Source organism: Giraffa tippelskirchi, chromosome 3 (genome assembly GCF_054371585.1).
Source record: "Giraffa tippelskirchi isolate mGirTip1 chromosome 3, T2T-mGirTip1v1.2.pri, whole genome shotgun sequence".
Lineage (NCBI taxonomy): Eukaryota > Metazoa > Chordata > Mammalia > Artiodactyla > Giraffidae > Giraffa > Giraffa tippelskirchi.
The window spans coordinates 148,335,269-148,351,927 of NC_137277.1; the positions used below are offsets into that span (position 1 = coordinate 148,335,269).

A 16,659-nucleotide genomic window follows, 5' to 3' on the forward strand; every position below is an offset into this window, starting at 1 on the left:
GGAGATTGTTTTTGTTTTTTTGCCAATGGAATCTAGTCTTACAAGTAGAAAATGTTTGGGTCATAGATATGTTTTCCTTGAGCCTTCCAATATTGGTTCACCTAGTTGTATTTTTTAAACATTCTTTCTCTAAAAAAACCCCACTTCTTGTTCATATTTAAAAATTGGACACTGTCACATAAAAACCAGAATACTCTCTTTTGAAGATCAGAGTATCTGACCACATTTACACCATGCTCCTGTTTGGCAACAATGAAAAGGGGTCACCGAATTTCCACAACCCTTACCCCATACCCCCAATTCCCACACCATCCTGCCCAGTTCCCTCATTAAGACTGCTGCCAGTTGCCATTTATCACTGTGCTTATATGGTTATTTTTTCTTATGTCAAGCCCACTTCCCTTATTTAAGTTGCCTGACTTCTGGACATTTGGATTCTGGGAATAGTTTAGAGACGATGAGAGGAATCATCAGAAATTCTTCCCAAATCATAGGTTAGGGAGCGTATTGAGAAGTAGGGGAGTGGAGACACATATAAGAGAGAGAAGGTTTGGGGGATCAATTCAACAAATTATTCTTGCGAGTGAAATGTCTGGGGGACAAAAGGCACACCCCAAAATATTGTCAACATTTAATAGAAAGAAGTCCCAGGTAAGTGTCTTTGGTAATGAAATATGTAAAGGTGGAAGAGAAAATAGTACAAAGCCTAGAGACTCTCAGCTCTAGGTATAGAGACAATCACTTTTCAATGAAGAGTCATGAATGTCTATGTAATTGAGATGAGAGTTCAAACATTCTCAGTCACTCAGAAGAAAACAAATTGTGAAAAGTCACAAGTAGAATCAAGGCAAGCCAAAAGCTAAACTCACCATATGCATTTCTCAAGAAAACCTCGCAGGGGTTCTTAAGCCTACCAGAGATGGTTCCTAATATCTTTGGTCATAGAGACCAACTTGTCTTCTCATGATTCTTGTGTTTCACTGCCACCATCTTCTAAAGTGTCAGAATTATGCTCATAAATAGTAACAGAGGTAGATCTCCCAGATCGTTCATCATAAATTTCTTCATTTTTGGCAATTATCTTTTGCCTATAAAGAGAAGATTTATCACTGTAGAGGTAAAGGGTAGAAAGGGATATAAAACATCTGGGAGGCAGAGAAATGTGGTTTTCTTCCTTCACTGGTTGGGACTGGTATCTTTCAATATTTGCAGTGATTTTGAATTTAGGGAGACATGAAATTTGGATTACCAAATTCCCAAATGAAGAATTTTCTACAAAATTAACACAGTGAACAATTTCCCTTTGTTAAAGTATTGACCAAAAGTTACTTCAATGATTTAAGATGCATCTTCAGGTAACAGTGTAATTTCTGACCTGAGGTTGATTTTCATAGGAACCAAATGCAGCTGCATCTAAAGGTAAACTATTGACACCTAAATCCCATGTAAAAAAAAGATACCAGCAGAAGACTCTTCAATGGGGCTTCCCTGATAGCTCAGTTGGTAAAGAACCCTCCTGCAATGTGGGAGACCTGGGTTCAATCCCTGGGTTGGGAAGATCCCCTGGAGAAAGGAAAGGCTACCCACTCCAGTATTCTGGTCTGGAGAATTCCATGGACTGTATAGTCCATGGGGTCACAAAGAGTTAGACACGACTGAGCGACTTTATTATTCTTCATTAAATAGAGTAGGGAGGCCAGAAGGGGGAGCTCTCACGCCCTGAGATGGTAGCAGAGCCCAAAAGGAAGAAAGACTCCTCTTGTTTCCTAGTAAGAACTCAGGCAAAGAAAAGTCATGGACTCGTTGTTTACTATAGCCCTCCCCTATTACTTTTTCCCTTCTATAAAAGCATTCTTATTCCCTTGCTATGTAGGACCCTGTACATGGCTTACCATATTTCAGTTCAGTTCAGTTCAGCCGCTCATTCATGTCTGACTCTTTGTGACCCCATGGACTGCAGCACACCAGGCTTCCCTGTCCATCACCAACTCCCAGAGCTGACTCAAACTCATGTACACCGAGTTAGTGATGCCATCCAACCATCTCATCCTCTGTCGTCCCCTCCTCTTCCTGCCTTCAATCTTTCCCAGCATCAGGGCCTTTTCCAATGAGTCAGTTCTTCACATCAGGTGGCCAAAGTATTGGAGTTTCAGCTTCAGCATGAGTCCTTCCAATGCATATTCAGGACTGATTTCCTTTAGAATTGACTGGTTGGAGCTCCTTGCAGTCCAAGGGACTCTCAAGAGTCTTCTCCAACACCACAGTTCAAAAGCATCAACTCTTTGGCGCTCAGCTTTCTTTATAGTCCACCTCTCACATCCATACGTGACTACTGGGAAAATCATAGCTATGACTAGACGGACCTTTGTTGGCAAAGTAATGTCTCTGCTTTTTAATATGCTGTCTAGGTTGGTCATAGCTTTTCTTCCAAGGAACTAGCATCTTGTAATTTCATGGCTGCTGTCGCCAACCGCAGTGATTTTGGAGCCCTTCAAAATAAAGTCTCTCACCATTTCCATTGTTTCCTCATCTATTTGCCATGAAGTGATGGGACCGGATGCCATGATCTTAGTTTTCTGAATGTTGAGTTTTAAGCCAGCATTTTCACTCTCATCAAGAGGCTCTTTAGTTCTTCACTTTCTGCCATAAGGGTGGTGTCGTCTGCGTATCTGAGGTTATTGATATTCCTCCCAGCATTCTTAATTCCAGCTTGTGTTTCATCCAGCCCAGCATTTCACATGAGGTACTCTGCATATAAGTTAAGTAAGCAGGGTGACAATATATAGCCTTGAGGTATTCCTTTCCCAATTTGTAACCAGTCTGTTTTTCCATGTCCGGTTCTAACTGTTGCTTCAGATTTCTCAGGAGGCAGGTCAGGTGGTCTGGTATTCCCATCTCTTGAAGAATTTTCCACAGTTTGTTGTGATCCACATAGTCAAAGGCTTTGGCATAGTCAATAAAGCAGAAGTAGAGGTTTTTCTGGGCTCTTGCTTTTTCAATGATTCAATGGATGTTGGCAATTTGATCTCTGGTTCCTCTGTCTTTTCTAAAACCAGCTTGAACATCTGGAAGTTCACAGTTCATGTACTGTTAAAGCCAGACTTGGAGAATTTTGAGCATTACTTTGCTAGCATGTGAGGTGAGTGCAATTGTACAGTAGTGTGAACATTGCTTGGCATTTCCCTTCTTTGGGATTGGAATGAAAACTAACCTTTTCCAGTCCTGTAGCCACAGCTGAGTTTTCCAAATTTGCTGACATATAGAGTGCAGCACTTTCACAGCATCATCTTTGAGGATTTGAAATAGCTCAACTGGAATTCCATCACCTCCACTAGCTTTGTTCATGGTGATGCTTCCTAAGGCCCACTTGACTTCTCATTCAAGGATGTCTGGCTCTAGGTGAGTGATCACACCATCGTGGTTATCTGGGTTGTGAAGATCTTTTTTTGTATAGTTCTTCTGTGTATTCTTGCCACCTCTTCTTAATATCTTCTGCTTTTGTTAGGTCCCTAGCATTTCTGTCCTTTATCGAGCCCATCTTTGCATGAAATGTTCCCTTGGTATCTCTCATTTTCTTGAAGAGATCTCTAGTCTTTCCCATTCTATTGTTTTCCTCTATTTCTTTGCACTGATCACTGAGGAAGGCTTTCTTATCTCTCCTTGCTATTCTTTGGAACTCTGAATTCAAATGTGTATATCTTTCCTTATCTCTTTTGCTTTTTGCTTCTCTTCCTTTCTCAGCTATTTGTAAGGCCTCCTCAGACAACTATTTTGCTTTTTTGCACTTCTTTTTCTTGGGGATGGTCTTGATCCCTGTCTCCTTTACAATGTCACGAACCTCTGTCCATAGTGCTTCAGGCACTCTGTCTATCAGGTCTAATCCCTAGAATCTAGTTATCACTTCCACTGTATAATTGTAAGGGATTTGATTTAGCTCATACCTGAATGCTCTAGTGGTTTTTCCTATTTTCTTCAATTTAAGTCTGAATTTGGCAATAAGGAGTTCATGATCTGAGCCACAGTCAGCTCCTGGTCTTGTTTTTGCTGACTATATAGAGCTTCTCCATCTTTGGCTACAAAGATCAGTCTGATCTTGGTATTAACCATCTGGTGATATCCATGTGTAGATCATGTTTGTAGACCCAAAATTGAAATTCTTTGGTGATTCCAAATAAACCCATCATTGCTGGAGAAATAACTGGCAGACTTTTTGTTTTACATCAACATTTGGTGGCCAATACAGGGACCAGAGTGGAGAAGGCAATGGCAACCCACTCCAGTACTCTTGCTTAGAAAATCCCATGGACAGAGGAGCCTGGTAGGCTACAGTCCATGGGTCGCTAAGAGTTGGACACGACTGAGTGACTTCCCTTTCACTTTTCACTTTCATGCATTGGATAAGGAAATGGCAACCCATTCCACTGTTCTTGCCTAGAGAATCCCAGGGACGGGGGAGCCTGGTGGGCTGCTGTCTATGAGGTTGCACAGAGTCGGACATGACTGAAGCAACTTAGCAGCAGCAGCAGCAGCACAGGGACCAGAGATGATCCTCAATGGCTCTGGGACTTGTGAGCAAACAGATGTGGTGCTCACAATTGAGCCCACTGAGTTCACTGTTTTTCTCAATGACCCTGGAGTTTGAAGGTATATCTTTCTCCTGGATCTGAACCCATGCCCTCTTTGCATTTGAAGCTCTCTGACTTTATTCAGAATCTATTTTAAGGTTTTGGGTTTCTGGTTAAGGCCTTGTTCTATTTGTGAGTACTCATTTGGCACTTTGGTCTGATTTTGTGATTAGACTGTTTCAACTAAAGCTGGTTGAGAAGCTGTCAGCCCATTCCTTCGGGAACAGGAGCTGCTTCACTGAAGCTGAAGCTGTTGGCCTCTTCCTTTGGAACATGGGCTGTTTCCTGGAAACTGGCTGAAAACCTCTGGTCTGGCTACTTTGGGATCAAGCTGTTTCATTAGTACTGGCTAGTATTAGTTGGTAGGCTGTTTGAGCTGCAAGCTGTTTGAATTGAGCTATTCGAGCTGTGAGTTATTTGAAAATTATTCTTTTACTCCAGAGAGAAACCTCTGAGAAAGGTGACCCCTGTTACCTAGATATTTTGAAATCCCAATCCCAGGGATTCCAACCAGTTTTATGTTTAGAAACTGTGGTCCTCAAAACAAAACAAAAAACTGTGGTCCTTCCTCATGTGCATTTCTAGCTAAATGGACTAGTCCAAATCAAAGGCAGGTTAGGATCTCAACGGCCATTATGGGGAGCTTTTGAAATCTCCAAACTTAGTTTTCTTAAAACCAAATTAGACCACAATAGTTCAAAACTTTCCAGAACTGAGTGGAGTGCTTATTTTGAGCCTAGTAAATGTCATCATGAGTCTAAAATTGCCTGTCTGCAAAAATAAGATTTTTAAGGTTAACTGAGGCAAACAAAAGAAAGATAAAATGGCTGCTGAAGCTTCTGGCTCGTCTTCTTTGGCCTCTTTGTCTCAAGCTCCATCTCAGTTTCCATCTTGAGTCTCTTCTTTGGCTCTTTGTGACCAGAATCTGCCTCTGGCACCATCTTCCTCCTTCCCTTCTATGCTGCTTACACTTCTTTTATATCCTTTGTTCCCCTATAGTAATTCCTTTACTGAACTTTCCCTTCTTTCTGAAATTCTCCCCACTCCCTCTTCCTCTGAACTTGTCAGAACCTATCCCTTTAAAATTAAGCAGTCTGAGAATCCAGCTCCTTAATTTCTCATACTCCTTGGACTAAAGCTGATCTGTGAGCCATAGTCAAAGATTCAGAGTAACCAAAGAGCCTCACAGATTTGCTTAGGAGTTTACTATAGTCATTCAAACTTACTGACCTGGTTTCTCTAACTTATATAGTTCATATACATGCTTGTTTGTGAAGGCCACTCCCGGTATTGGATGAAATCTGCTAATTAAGAAAATCCTAACAGATCTCAAAAATTACAACCAGGAGACCTACTAACTTATATGGCTTGAGCAACCGCTAGGTGACTTCATTGCATGATTCCTAGCGCTTTTCCAAAGCCTGTTGATTAGAAGAAAATTCAGGCTTGCACATAAAAATGTAACAAACCTGTTCATGACTATTACAATTGACTTCAGATTGTTTTTAAAGAAAATTCTGGTCCTCCTAAAGAGTTTGATTCTACCAAGGAAGCTTTTAACTCTACTTATTAATGGGTTGAACTGAAATCTTTCCCTGCTAAAAGGACCAGATAGAATGGTAAATTTACATCCACTCCAGATTTAGTTCATCTGGCAAACCAGCTCTCTGACACTCATGGATGAGTCACCCATAAAGAAGACCAGCAAAATTCTTATCTTCAATTTCACAAAATTAAATTTCCTAAGCCAGACCAGAATCCTCCTACTTTCTCTTGTTATTGCAAAGAGCCAGGACATTGGAAAAGAGATTTTACAGAGTCTAGCACTTCAGGTTGCTTTAACCCTCTTAACCAGCCTTCCCAACATCCTTTCAGTTCTCATTGATGGGGCTCCAAGGAACTCCAGGGGCTCTTCCCAATCCTCCCTCCCAATTGGCTTGAAGAAACTTTTCTCCAAGTTGGGAATGAATCTCTTTCAATCCTAAAAGACATCAGAGCCACAGTCGCAGTGCTCAGCTCCACTACAATAAAGCGGCCCCTACCTCAGAGTTCTAAAACACTTCAGATAGTGGGGATCTCCAATGAGCCATAAGAGGGTCCTGTCTCTGCACTTACTTCCTTTTGTTTAGGTCCTTTGAGACACATGTCTTTCTCCTTAGTTACCCCATCCCTACCCATTTATTAAGCTGAGATTTCTTAGAGAAGTTTCTTGATGGAATTTCTTTCTCCCCATATAAAATAATTCTAGAATTTGACTACAATCATCAAAGCAGCCAACTAGGTGAATTAAAAGACCCTGTGACATCTTTTATTGCTCCATCTGTCATGGACCTAAAATTTATTCTGGAAACATTGATTATCTGTCCCTACTGAATCAACTACTATCTTCCTATGGGCAAAATCTCCAACTGATATTGGCAAAATTCACAGTGCACTTGCCATCAAGATATTCACATAGATCCCTCAGAACCTCTTCCTAGCATTAATTAATACCCCATAAGTAAAGAAGGCCTTCAAGCCAAAAGGCCCTTAATAGAAAATCACAAGGCTCAAGGCCATGGATTTAAAAATAATTCTCAGTCATAAAACTGAATAAACCCAGAGAGTCTCAGATAAACCTCATGTGTTGTTTTGCATTAAAAACTAACATAGGAAAGGGAGAGGAGTCTCCCAGCATCACTTTAAAAGTGTTGACCTCAGAAGGTAACTTCTGTGGCCCCCGAATATCCCCCTCTCGACAGTGCCTGTGCCTTGACTTCATGAGGGAATACCTAGGTTCATTTCCACCCATTCCTCACCCATCACCACACAACATGTGGAATCATAGTTCCCTGATCAGGGATTGATCCCAGGCCCCCTGCAGTGGAAGCATAGAGTTGTAATCACTGGGCTGCCAGGGAATTCCTATTATCACTTTCTGAAGATAATTCAGCCACGTGTTTTTGAGCAGCTTCATTCATACCTTAGATGAACGTTTTCTTCTGTCAGGTGTTGTATGGTGTACTTAAACTTATCTTCAGCTTCAGCAAGCTTGATCTGGAGTGTTTTCTCCAGAGTTGCTACCACAGCTTTCTGAAAGACAGGTACATTTTAATAGCCATCTTTCCTAAATTAGAGTCACCCGGGGCAGAGCTACATGGCAGAGGGTTCCTCCCTCCAGCTCCCATCCCCACACCAGCCAAGATTCACCTCTCTCTGGAGTTCCATCTGGGTTTGGTAGAGGGTTGTGTTAAGTGATTCTAGAATAAGAGCTTGAGCACACAACTCTTCCTCTATGACCTGGATAAGAAGAAATTTTTTCAGGACATTGCACTGATGTCTACCCATCCTCTTGTCGGGACATTTGGATTAGAATGTGAAAGCATCAATTTTAGCCACTCCTTCTCCTGCCCTGTTATTATGCCCTGTTCATTCTACCCCTCTATGTCTCACTAGTCTATACCCCTCTCAACAGCCTCAATGGTACTGCCCCAGAGCCAGCCCTCACCAGAGCTCACATGGGTTGTCAAAATAGCTACCAATTATCCATTCATTAAACAAGTATTAATTAAATATCTAGTATGAATTCCAACTACATGACTGCCTAGAAAATGCAAAACCATAGAGACAGTAAAAAGACAAGTGGTTGCCAGGAGTTGGGAAGGGAAGCAAGGAATGAATAGGAGGATGGAGGATTTTTAGGGCAGAGAAACCATTCAGTATGATGCTGCAGTGGGGGCTGCGTGGCATGATGCATGTGACAAAACCTATAGGATGCAAACAGGCGTGCCAGCCCCTGTATACCAGCTGCCATATTGTACTATGTACTTCTCAAGGTACTGTACTGTAAGATTAAAAATGTTTTCTTTATTTTTTGTGTTTGCTTGTTTTTTTATGTACATATTATTTGTATGAAAGGCATTACAAACCTATTAGAGTACAGTACTATATAGTCGATTGTGTTAGTTGGGTACTTAGCTAACTTTGTTGGACTTTTGAACGTACTCTCAGAATGGAACTTATTCATATGTAGGGACTTACTGTACAACACAAAGAAGGAACGCTAAGGTAAATTGGATTTTAGTTAATAATAATGTATTGATATGGGTTCATCGAGGGGCTTTCCAGTGGCTCAGTTGTAAAGAATCTGCCTGCCAGTGCAGGAGACGTGGGTTTTATCCCTGGGTCAGGAAGATCACCTGGAAAAGGAAATGACAACTCACTCCAGTATTCTTGCCTTGGAAATCCCATGGACAGGGGAGCCTGGTGGGCTACTGTCCATGGGGTCCCAAAAGAGTCAGACATGACTGAGAATGCATGCACCATCACTTTTATTGCAATGGTATTGGGCAGAGCACTGTACCAGGTCATTTGGCATTCTTTCATTGAAGTATTTATTTAAAACTGAATAAAATTTATTTATTTATTCATTCAAAAATTTGCAGTTTACTGGATATCTGTGATATGGCAGGCACCATTCTAGGAACTGAGGATTAGTGGCAAGGAAAGCAGCAGACAAAAATCCCTGCCTTCACTGAGTTTATCAGGTTGAATGGTTATAAGTCAGTGTAGAAAAATAAAACAGAAAAAAGGAAGTGTCAGGCAGGCTGTTGAGCCCTTAAGTAGAGCAGCCTCTGAGAAATTGGCATTTGGAGAAAGACTGGGAGGAGGTAAGGAAGTGAGCTATGTGGATATCTGGTAAGGAGCTTTCCAAGAAGGGAAAAGATGGAGTACAAAGACCCTGAAGTGGGAGAAATCTGGCCCGTTAAAAAACAGTAAGCAGTCCAGTGCCACTGGAGCTACATGATGGCAAGAAGGAACAGAGTGAGACGAGGCAAGGGGAAAGAACCACCAGCAGGCAGAACACTTCCTAGACCAAAACAGGACTGGGGAAATTCATGTTTTCACCATGCATGTGTGTTAGTTGCTTCAGTCGTGTCCAACTCTTTGCGACCCCATACACTGTAGCCCGCCACGCTCCAGCCAGAATATAAAAACCCTTTTAATACACAGAGATTACTCAGCAGTGGGGAAAACTAGCCCTAGATCAAGACTGCTTTAATTTTGCCTAACAAAACTTAAAACCAAGGCTTGAAAGATCAAACTGTTTCCAAGTAACTTCTTTTTTTTAAGAAAAGGTTGTGTGTGTGTGTGTGTGTGTGTGTGTGTGTTTTAGTTTTTATTATTTACTTGGCTGTGCTGGGTCTTTGTTGCTGCAAGGAGGCTTTCTCTAGTTGCAGTGAGTGGGGGCTACTCTCTATTTGCTGTGCATGGACTTCTCATAGCGGTGGCTTCTCTTGTTTCAGAGCACGGGCTCTGGGGCTCATGGGCTTCAGTAGTTGTGATGTGTGGGCTCAGTAGTTGTTGGCTCCTGAGCTCTAGGGCACAAGCTCAGTAGTTGTGGTGCATGGGCTTAGTTGTCCCTTGGCATGTGGGATCTTCCTGGGTAAGGGATTGAACTCCTGTCTTCTGCATTGGCAGGCAGATTCTTTACCACTGAGCCACCAGGGAAGCCCATTTCCAAGTAACTTAACTGAATCCAGAACAAAGGTTAATGGCATTTAAAAGAATACAAAAATATTCAGCACCTAGTAAGGTAAACGTCACAATGGCTGGCATCCAATAAAAAAATTACCAGTCATGCAAATAACCAAGAAAATATGACCATACATGAGAAGCAAAATAAATTAATTGAAATAGACCCAGAAATGACACAGTGATAGAATTAGTAGTCAAGCTCATTAAAGTCATTCTTACAATACACTGAGTCTATCTCATACCAGTGGACTTCCCTGGTGGCTCAGAGGTTAAAGCGTCTGCCTTCAATGTGGGAGACCTGGGTTCGATCCCTGGGTCGGGAAGATCCCCTGGAGAAGGAAATGGCAAACCACTCCAGTGTTCTTGCCTGGAGAATCCCATGGACGGAGGAGCCTGGCAGGCTACAGTCCATGGGGTCGCAAAGAGTCGGACACGACTGAGCGACTTTCCTTTCCTTTCCTTTCCTTATCTCATACCAAAGTCTACCCCTTTACCTTGTAGGACATTATGACTGTTTGCCCAACAAAGCTGAAGTCCTGCCTGGGCTCTATGATGTCATGCCATGCTTTCAGAATGGCAAATCTTTTCCCAAACAGGTCCATTCTGGATCCAAATTAAATTCTCAGTGTTAGAAGAACCACAAGGCAGTTTGAGGGTTTGAGCAATTTTCCTTCTGCTATCTCCTTTATAGAAGTGCTATAATTTGTTCCAGAAAAAAAGTTCCTAGAGAGGCTGTGGGAGTGAGGTAAACACACTCAGAGTTTTAAGGAAAGGCTTGAACAAGTCAGAGTTCCCAAGAGACAGTATTGTACTTTTCAGAGTCTGAATGGAAGAATCTGGCATTTTACTGTTTAAGGCCCATTTGTCATTAGAGCCTTACGAGAAGTGGAAGGCATTTAACACTGAAGATCTCACAGTATATTGTTCATATATTTGTTCAGATCTGGCTCTAAAAAGACAGCAGTGGCTTTCTTTTTTCAGATAGTTCTAAAATCCTTTTTGACAGTGAATCCAGCAAGCTCAGCTTTGTGTGTATGTGTGCTAAGTCTCTTCAGTCATGTCTGACTCTTTGTCACCCCAGGGACTGTAGCCAGCCAGGCTCCTCTGTCTATGGGATTTTCCAGGCAAGCATACTGGAGTGGGTTGCCATTTCCTCCTCCAGGGGATCTTCTTGACCCAGGGATTGAACCCGTGTCTCCTGTGGCTCCTGCACTGCAGGCAGATTCTTTACCACCGAGCCACTGGGGAAGCCCTAATTCAGCTTTAGCTCTTTTGTTTTTTAATGGTTTTGGGGAAATTATCATAGATTCCATTTTATTGAGAGTGTATCATTTTAGCAATATATTTGTAAGAGGCTAATTCCACAGGAAAAATGAAAAAGCTTACCTCTTTTGTCTTTCTAAGCTCCTCTAATTGCAAGGTATCCCTTTCATGCTGTTTTAACAGTTCCTAAAAAGAATTTTATTTAGAAAAGGTCAGCAGCTGGGGTTCTGGCACTTCTTTCAGAAAGCTGAGAAAGCCAGAATAGGATTCAGGAATACAATATTCACCAAAGTTCAGATGTTGCTTTAATAAAGCACACATTATAAAATAGTGACATGACATGTTGAAGTTAAATGATGAAAATCTTACTCAGACTCAACCTTAGAGTATCAAGAAATATTAAAAACAATCATATTTTCATTAAAGAGTTTTCTTTTGTTAGCGTACAGATTTAATACTGTTAAATATCTAGTTCTCCACAGACCAAGCTTTACATTCATTGCAATCCCACTTAAAATACCAGTAGGCTGTCTTGACAAGATAATTATAAAATTTATATAGAAATTCAAAGGCTGCAGAAGGACCAAAATAACCTGAAAAACAAGAACAAAGTTGGAAGATTTTTTTTCTCCCTGATTTCAAGCTACAGAAATTAAGACATTGTGTTGTTGGCCTAAATATAGACAAATAGTTGAATGGAACAAAATGGAGAATTTGCCCCCTGCCTCCTCAAATACAACAAAGACATCAAGGTAACTTAATGGAGAAAGGGACATTTTTTTCAACAAATCATTCCAAAACAATGACTATCAATATGGAAAAAATGACCTAAGGCCTTTAACTTGCTCCATACCAAAAAAAAAATTATTCAAAATAGATCACAGAATCATAAATGCTAAACTTATGAAACTTTTTAAAAACTAGAATACCTTCATGTTCTTGGAATAGGCAACAGTTTCACAGAGGACACAAAAAGCTATTGCCATACGAGGAAAAAGTCAATAACCAACTTTTCATCAAAAGTAAAACTTTTGCACGTGGAGAGACAATGTGAGCAAAATGAAAAGGCAAACCACAGAATTTACAAATATCTGACAAAGAACCGTATTCATAGTATAAAAAGTACTCCTACATACCAATTATAAAAAGATAAATAACCCAATTTCTTTTTAACTGGCAAAAAAATTGAACCAAACTTCACAAAAGAAGACATATAAATAGTTCAATAAGCATATGAAAATTTGCCTGACATAATTAGTCATCAGAGAAACGAAAATAATAATGAAATAGCTCTTTATACCTATTGCTGAGCTGTGCTGTGCTCACAGACTTCTGTCATGTTCAATTCTTTGTAACCCGATGGACTGTAACCTGCCAGGCTCCTCTGGCAATGGGATTCTCCAGGCAAGAATACCGGAGTGGGTTTCCATGCTCTCTTCCAGGATCATACCCATTGAAATAGCCAAAATTAAAACATCGGCAATACTTAGACATTCCCTGGCAGATCAGTGGTTAGGACTCCACACTGTCACTGAGGGCCTGAGGGCCTGGGTTCAACACTTGGTCAAGAAACAAAGATGCATGGAGCAACCAAAAAACAAAATTAAAAAAAAAGCTTCTTAAGGAAAAGATTGGTAACATTAATCGTTGTTGATGATATGGAACAACTGGGTCAAACTCAACTCTGGGTCAAACTCAACTCTCATATAGTTGAGATGCAAGAGAAAAATGGCACAACTTCTGTGGAAAATATCTTAGTACTTTGTTATAAAGTTAAACCTACCCCTACCTTAAAGTGAAGTGAAGTCACTCAGTCGTGTCTGACTATTTGCGACCCCATGGACTGTAGCCTACCAAGCTCCTCTGTCCATGGGATTTTCCAGGCAAGAATACTGGAGTGGGTTGCCATTTTCTTCTCCAGGAGATCTTCCCAACCCAGGGATTGAACCCGGGTCTCCCGCCTTGTAGGCAGACATTTTACCGCCTAAGCCACCAGGGAAGTCTATTCCTATAAAGAATTGTCTTTCATTTTACCATAGAGTCCAGTAATAACACATCTAGGTATATACCTATGAGAAAGGAGAACATAAGTCTACAAAAATAGTTACACATGGTATTTATAGGAGCTTTGTCTGTAAAATAGAAACAACCAAAATCTCCAAAAACAGAAAAATGGTGAACACATTGTGTTATATTCCTACAAAGAAATACTACTGCGCAATAAAAGGAAGAAATTACTGATACGAACAATGAACGGATAAATTGCACAGAAATATTTGAGGGAAAAGAAGCTACACAATAAAGCACATATACTGTATGATTCCATTTACATGAAGTTTAAAAACAGGTGAAAGTAATCTATAGTTGTTTCACCTGTTCACTTGCTCCTTGGAAGAAAAGCTATGACCAACCTAGACAGCATATTAAAAAGCAGAGACGCTACTTTGCTGACCAAGGCCCATCTAATCAAATATGTGGTTTTTCCAGTAGTCATGTATGGATGTGAGAGTTGGACCACAAAGAAATCTAAGCACTGAAGAATTGATGCTTTTGAACAGTGGTGTTGAAGAAGACTCTTGAGAGTCCCTTGAACTGCAAGGAGATCAAACCAGTCAATCATAAAGGAAATCAGTCCTAAATATTCATTGGAAGAGCTGATGCTGAAGCCAAAACTCCAATACTTTGGCCACCTGATGCAAAACTGACTCCTTAGAAAACACCCTGATGCTGGGAAAGATTGAAGGCAGGAGGAGAAGGGGATGACACAGGATGAGATGGTTGGATGGCATCAACACCTCGAAGGACATAAGCTTGAGAAAACTCCAGGAGTTAGTGATGGACAGGGAAGCATGGCGTACTGCAGTATGCCACGGGGTCACAAAGAGCTGGGCACGACTGAGCAATTGAACTAGACTGAACTAAATCTATAGTCATATAAATAAAAAGAGTGGTTGTCTTGGTGCAGGTTTTGAGGTAGATAGGGGTTAGCTGCAAAGGGACACAGTCATGCTTTCTGGGTTGATGAAATGTTCTAGGTCTTGATTTGGATGTTGGTTACGTGGGCTTCCCTGGTGGCTCAGATGGTAAAGAATCTGCCTGCAATGTGGGAGACCTGGATTCCACCCCTGGGTTGGGAAGATCCTCTGGAGAAGGGGATGGTTACCCACTCCAGTAGTCTTGCCTGAAGAATTCCATGGTCAGAGAAGCCTGGTGGACTACAGTCTATGGGGTCATAAAGAGCTGAATACGACTGAGTGACTAACAACTTCACTTCACTACATGGATGAACATGTTTGTCAAAACTCATCAAAATGAGTTGTACATGTCCAAACTTGCTCAGTTTAGTTTGCAACACTGCCCTTTCTCTTCAGTTACAGTCAAGGATGAGAAGGTCATTCAGAGACTGGGATTTCAGCAAGTAGGGAATTCTGGGCTTTGCATATGTTTTAGCATTTTGTTATTTCCTATAAATTACAACTATCGTTCCAAAAATCCTATGGTAAGACTGTCTAGATAAAGGACCGCAAAATGACAGTCTGCTTGCAGAAGTTTCCAGGGAAGCTGGAAAAGGAGGACCATACCCCAAAGACAAAGAGTTTGCCTCATTACAGAGGCACCCCGGGAACTGGACATCCCACCCAGACTGCACATTCAACCACTGATGTGTTTGCACTGAGTTACCTCCTTCTCCTGATTGAAGTTCTCAAAGATAGCTGTGTAGGAGTCATTTATTTTCTTCCTTTCTTCTTCTGATTCTAACTCAAACTTTCTGGTTATCTTATGTTCTGTGAAGATGAGGAAATCACATATATGGGTAAATGTGGGAAAAATAGACACACAAAGAAAACCAGAATATCTGAAGATGGTAGAAATTCCAGACTGGGTCAAACTCAAGGTCCCTTCAGCCTGGTGTTTAACCTTTGATGCTCACCTGGAGATGTCTGAGAATAGGTGAATATGGCGATGGTTCTCCATCACATCAGCCATATGGTATTTACTTCTAGTGCATGCATGTGTGCTAAGCTGCTTCAGTTGTGTCTGACTGTTTGTGACTCTGTGGACCATAGTCCGCCAAGCTCCTTTGTTCACGGGATTCTCCAGGCAAGAACAGAATACTGGAGTGGGTTGCCATGCCCTCCTCCAGGGGATCTTCCCCACCCAGGGATCAAACCTGTGTCTCATGTCTCCTGCATTAGCAGGCAGGTTCTTTACCACTAGAACCACCAGGGAAGCCCCTTATTTCTAATACCTCTGGTTCTTTTTGTGTAGTTTATTTTGGATCCGTTACTTACTATTTTGTCCATTGCATCTACTGAAGTAATCACTATGTTTTCTTGGATACTCGAACCCTAAAATACAGCTCTTGGCTAACATGACTTTTCCAGAAATAAAATGTATTCTGTACTTAGTCCTGAGGCAGAGCTAGGCTTAAACGGTTTTGAGGGGCTGGGAAAGCTACCAGCAGAATTGTAATATTAAACAGGATGATGGACAGGTGAAGGTCTCATACAAATCTCTTCTTCAGCATAGTGGTGCTGGGGTTGGGTAGGGAGGCAAACTCTGGGATCACAAGATAAGTCTGGACTGAGGCACACTGTGAGCAGCTAAAGTCTGGTCTTCCAAAACTGGTTTTAGCATATTAGCATAGACTTTGACAACATGGCCTGGATGTAGTATGAGTAGCTGGGAGTCTGGTCAACGATCTGGGCTATGCTACACCAAGATTCCAGGAAAGCCTCAAGCAGGAGCGGTCCCATGCCCCATTTCCCAGCCTGACTCCAGGGTCTTCACGCTATCTCCTGGTAATTCAGGGAGGGAAGGGACCTTTCCCAGGGAGTATTTGCATTTAATGAGCGGCTTGTTAAAATCAACTAAATCGGATCTGAATTGGATTGGGCTAGGATGTGGAATAAGTTTATAGAGGCCCCACTTCTGCCTCAATTAGTCCTCTAGGTCAGGAAGCAGAATCTTCAGAGATTTCTCTCTCCTTTTTTCATTTATGAAGAAGCTCGGGGCAGGTAGGAGAGTCTCCTATAGGGCACTTTGTATGATCCAAGCTCTCTGCTAAGTGTTGGAAATGTTAAGAATACATAGCAATATATGAATATATCAAATCAATGTGCTTTACACTTTATCTCAAAAAATACCTCATTGGAAAATACATCAAACATGGCTTCCTTTGGGGGGGACATGGGAGTATAGAGACTCTCCATGTAATGGATCGTGTTGCCCCTCTCCCAAAAAGTGATTATTT

General features: G+C 41.4%; 1 protein-coding gene across 4 annotated transcripts in view; it reads right to left on the reverse strand.

Moving 5' to 3' along the window:
* Positions 1-584: 584 nt before the first annotated feature.
* Positions 585-16,659, reverse strand: part of FLACC1 (flagellum associated containing coiled-coil domains 1) — a 36,292-nt gene continuing 20,217 nt past the window's right edge. For 3 of the 4 annotated variants that reach the window (XM_081581884.1, XM_081581882.1, XM_081581883.1), the window contains 5 exons: positions 15,087-15,190; positions 11,529-11,591; positions 7,815-7,904; positions 7,588-7,697; positions 585-1,088 (listed from right to left, as the gene is read on the reverse strand). In XM_081581884.1, coding sequence (XP_081438010.1) covers positions 962-1,088; positions 7,588-7,697; positions 7,815-7,904; positions 11,529-11,591; positions 15,087-15,190 — 494 coding nt within the window. In that variant the 3' untranslated portion in view covers positions 585-961. The remainder of the gene's footprint in view (positions 1,089-7,587; positions 7,698-7,814; positions 7,905-11,528; positions 11,592-15,086; positions 15,191-16,659) is intronic. The other variant, XR_014079998.1, reaches the window with a different exon arrangement.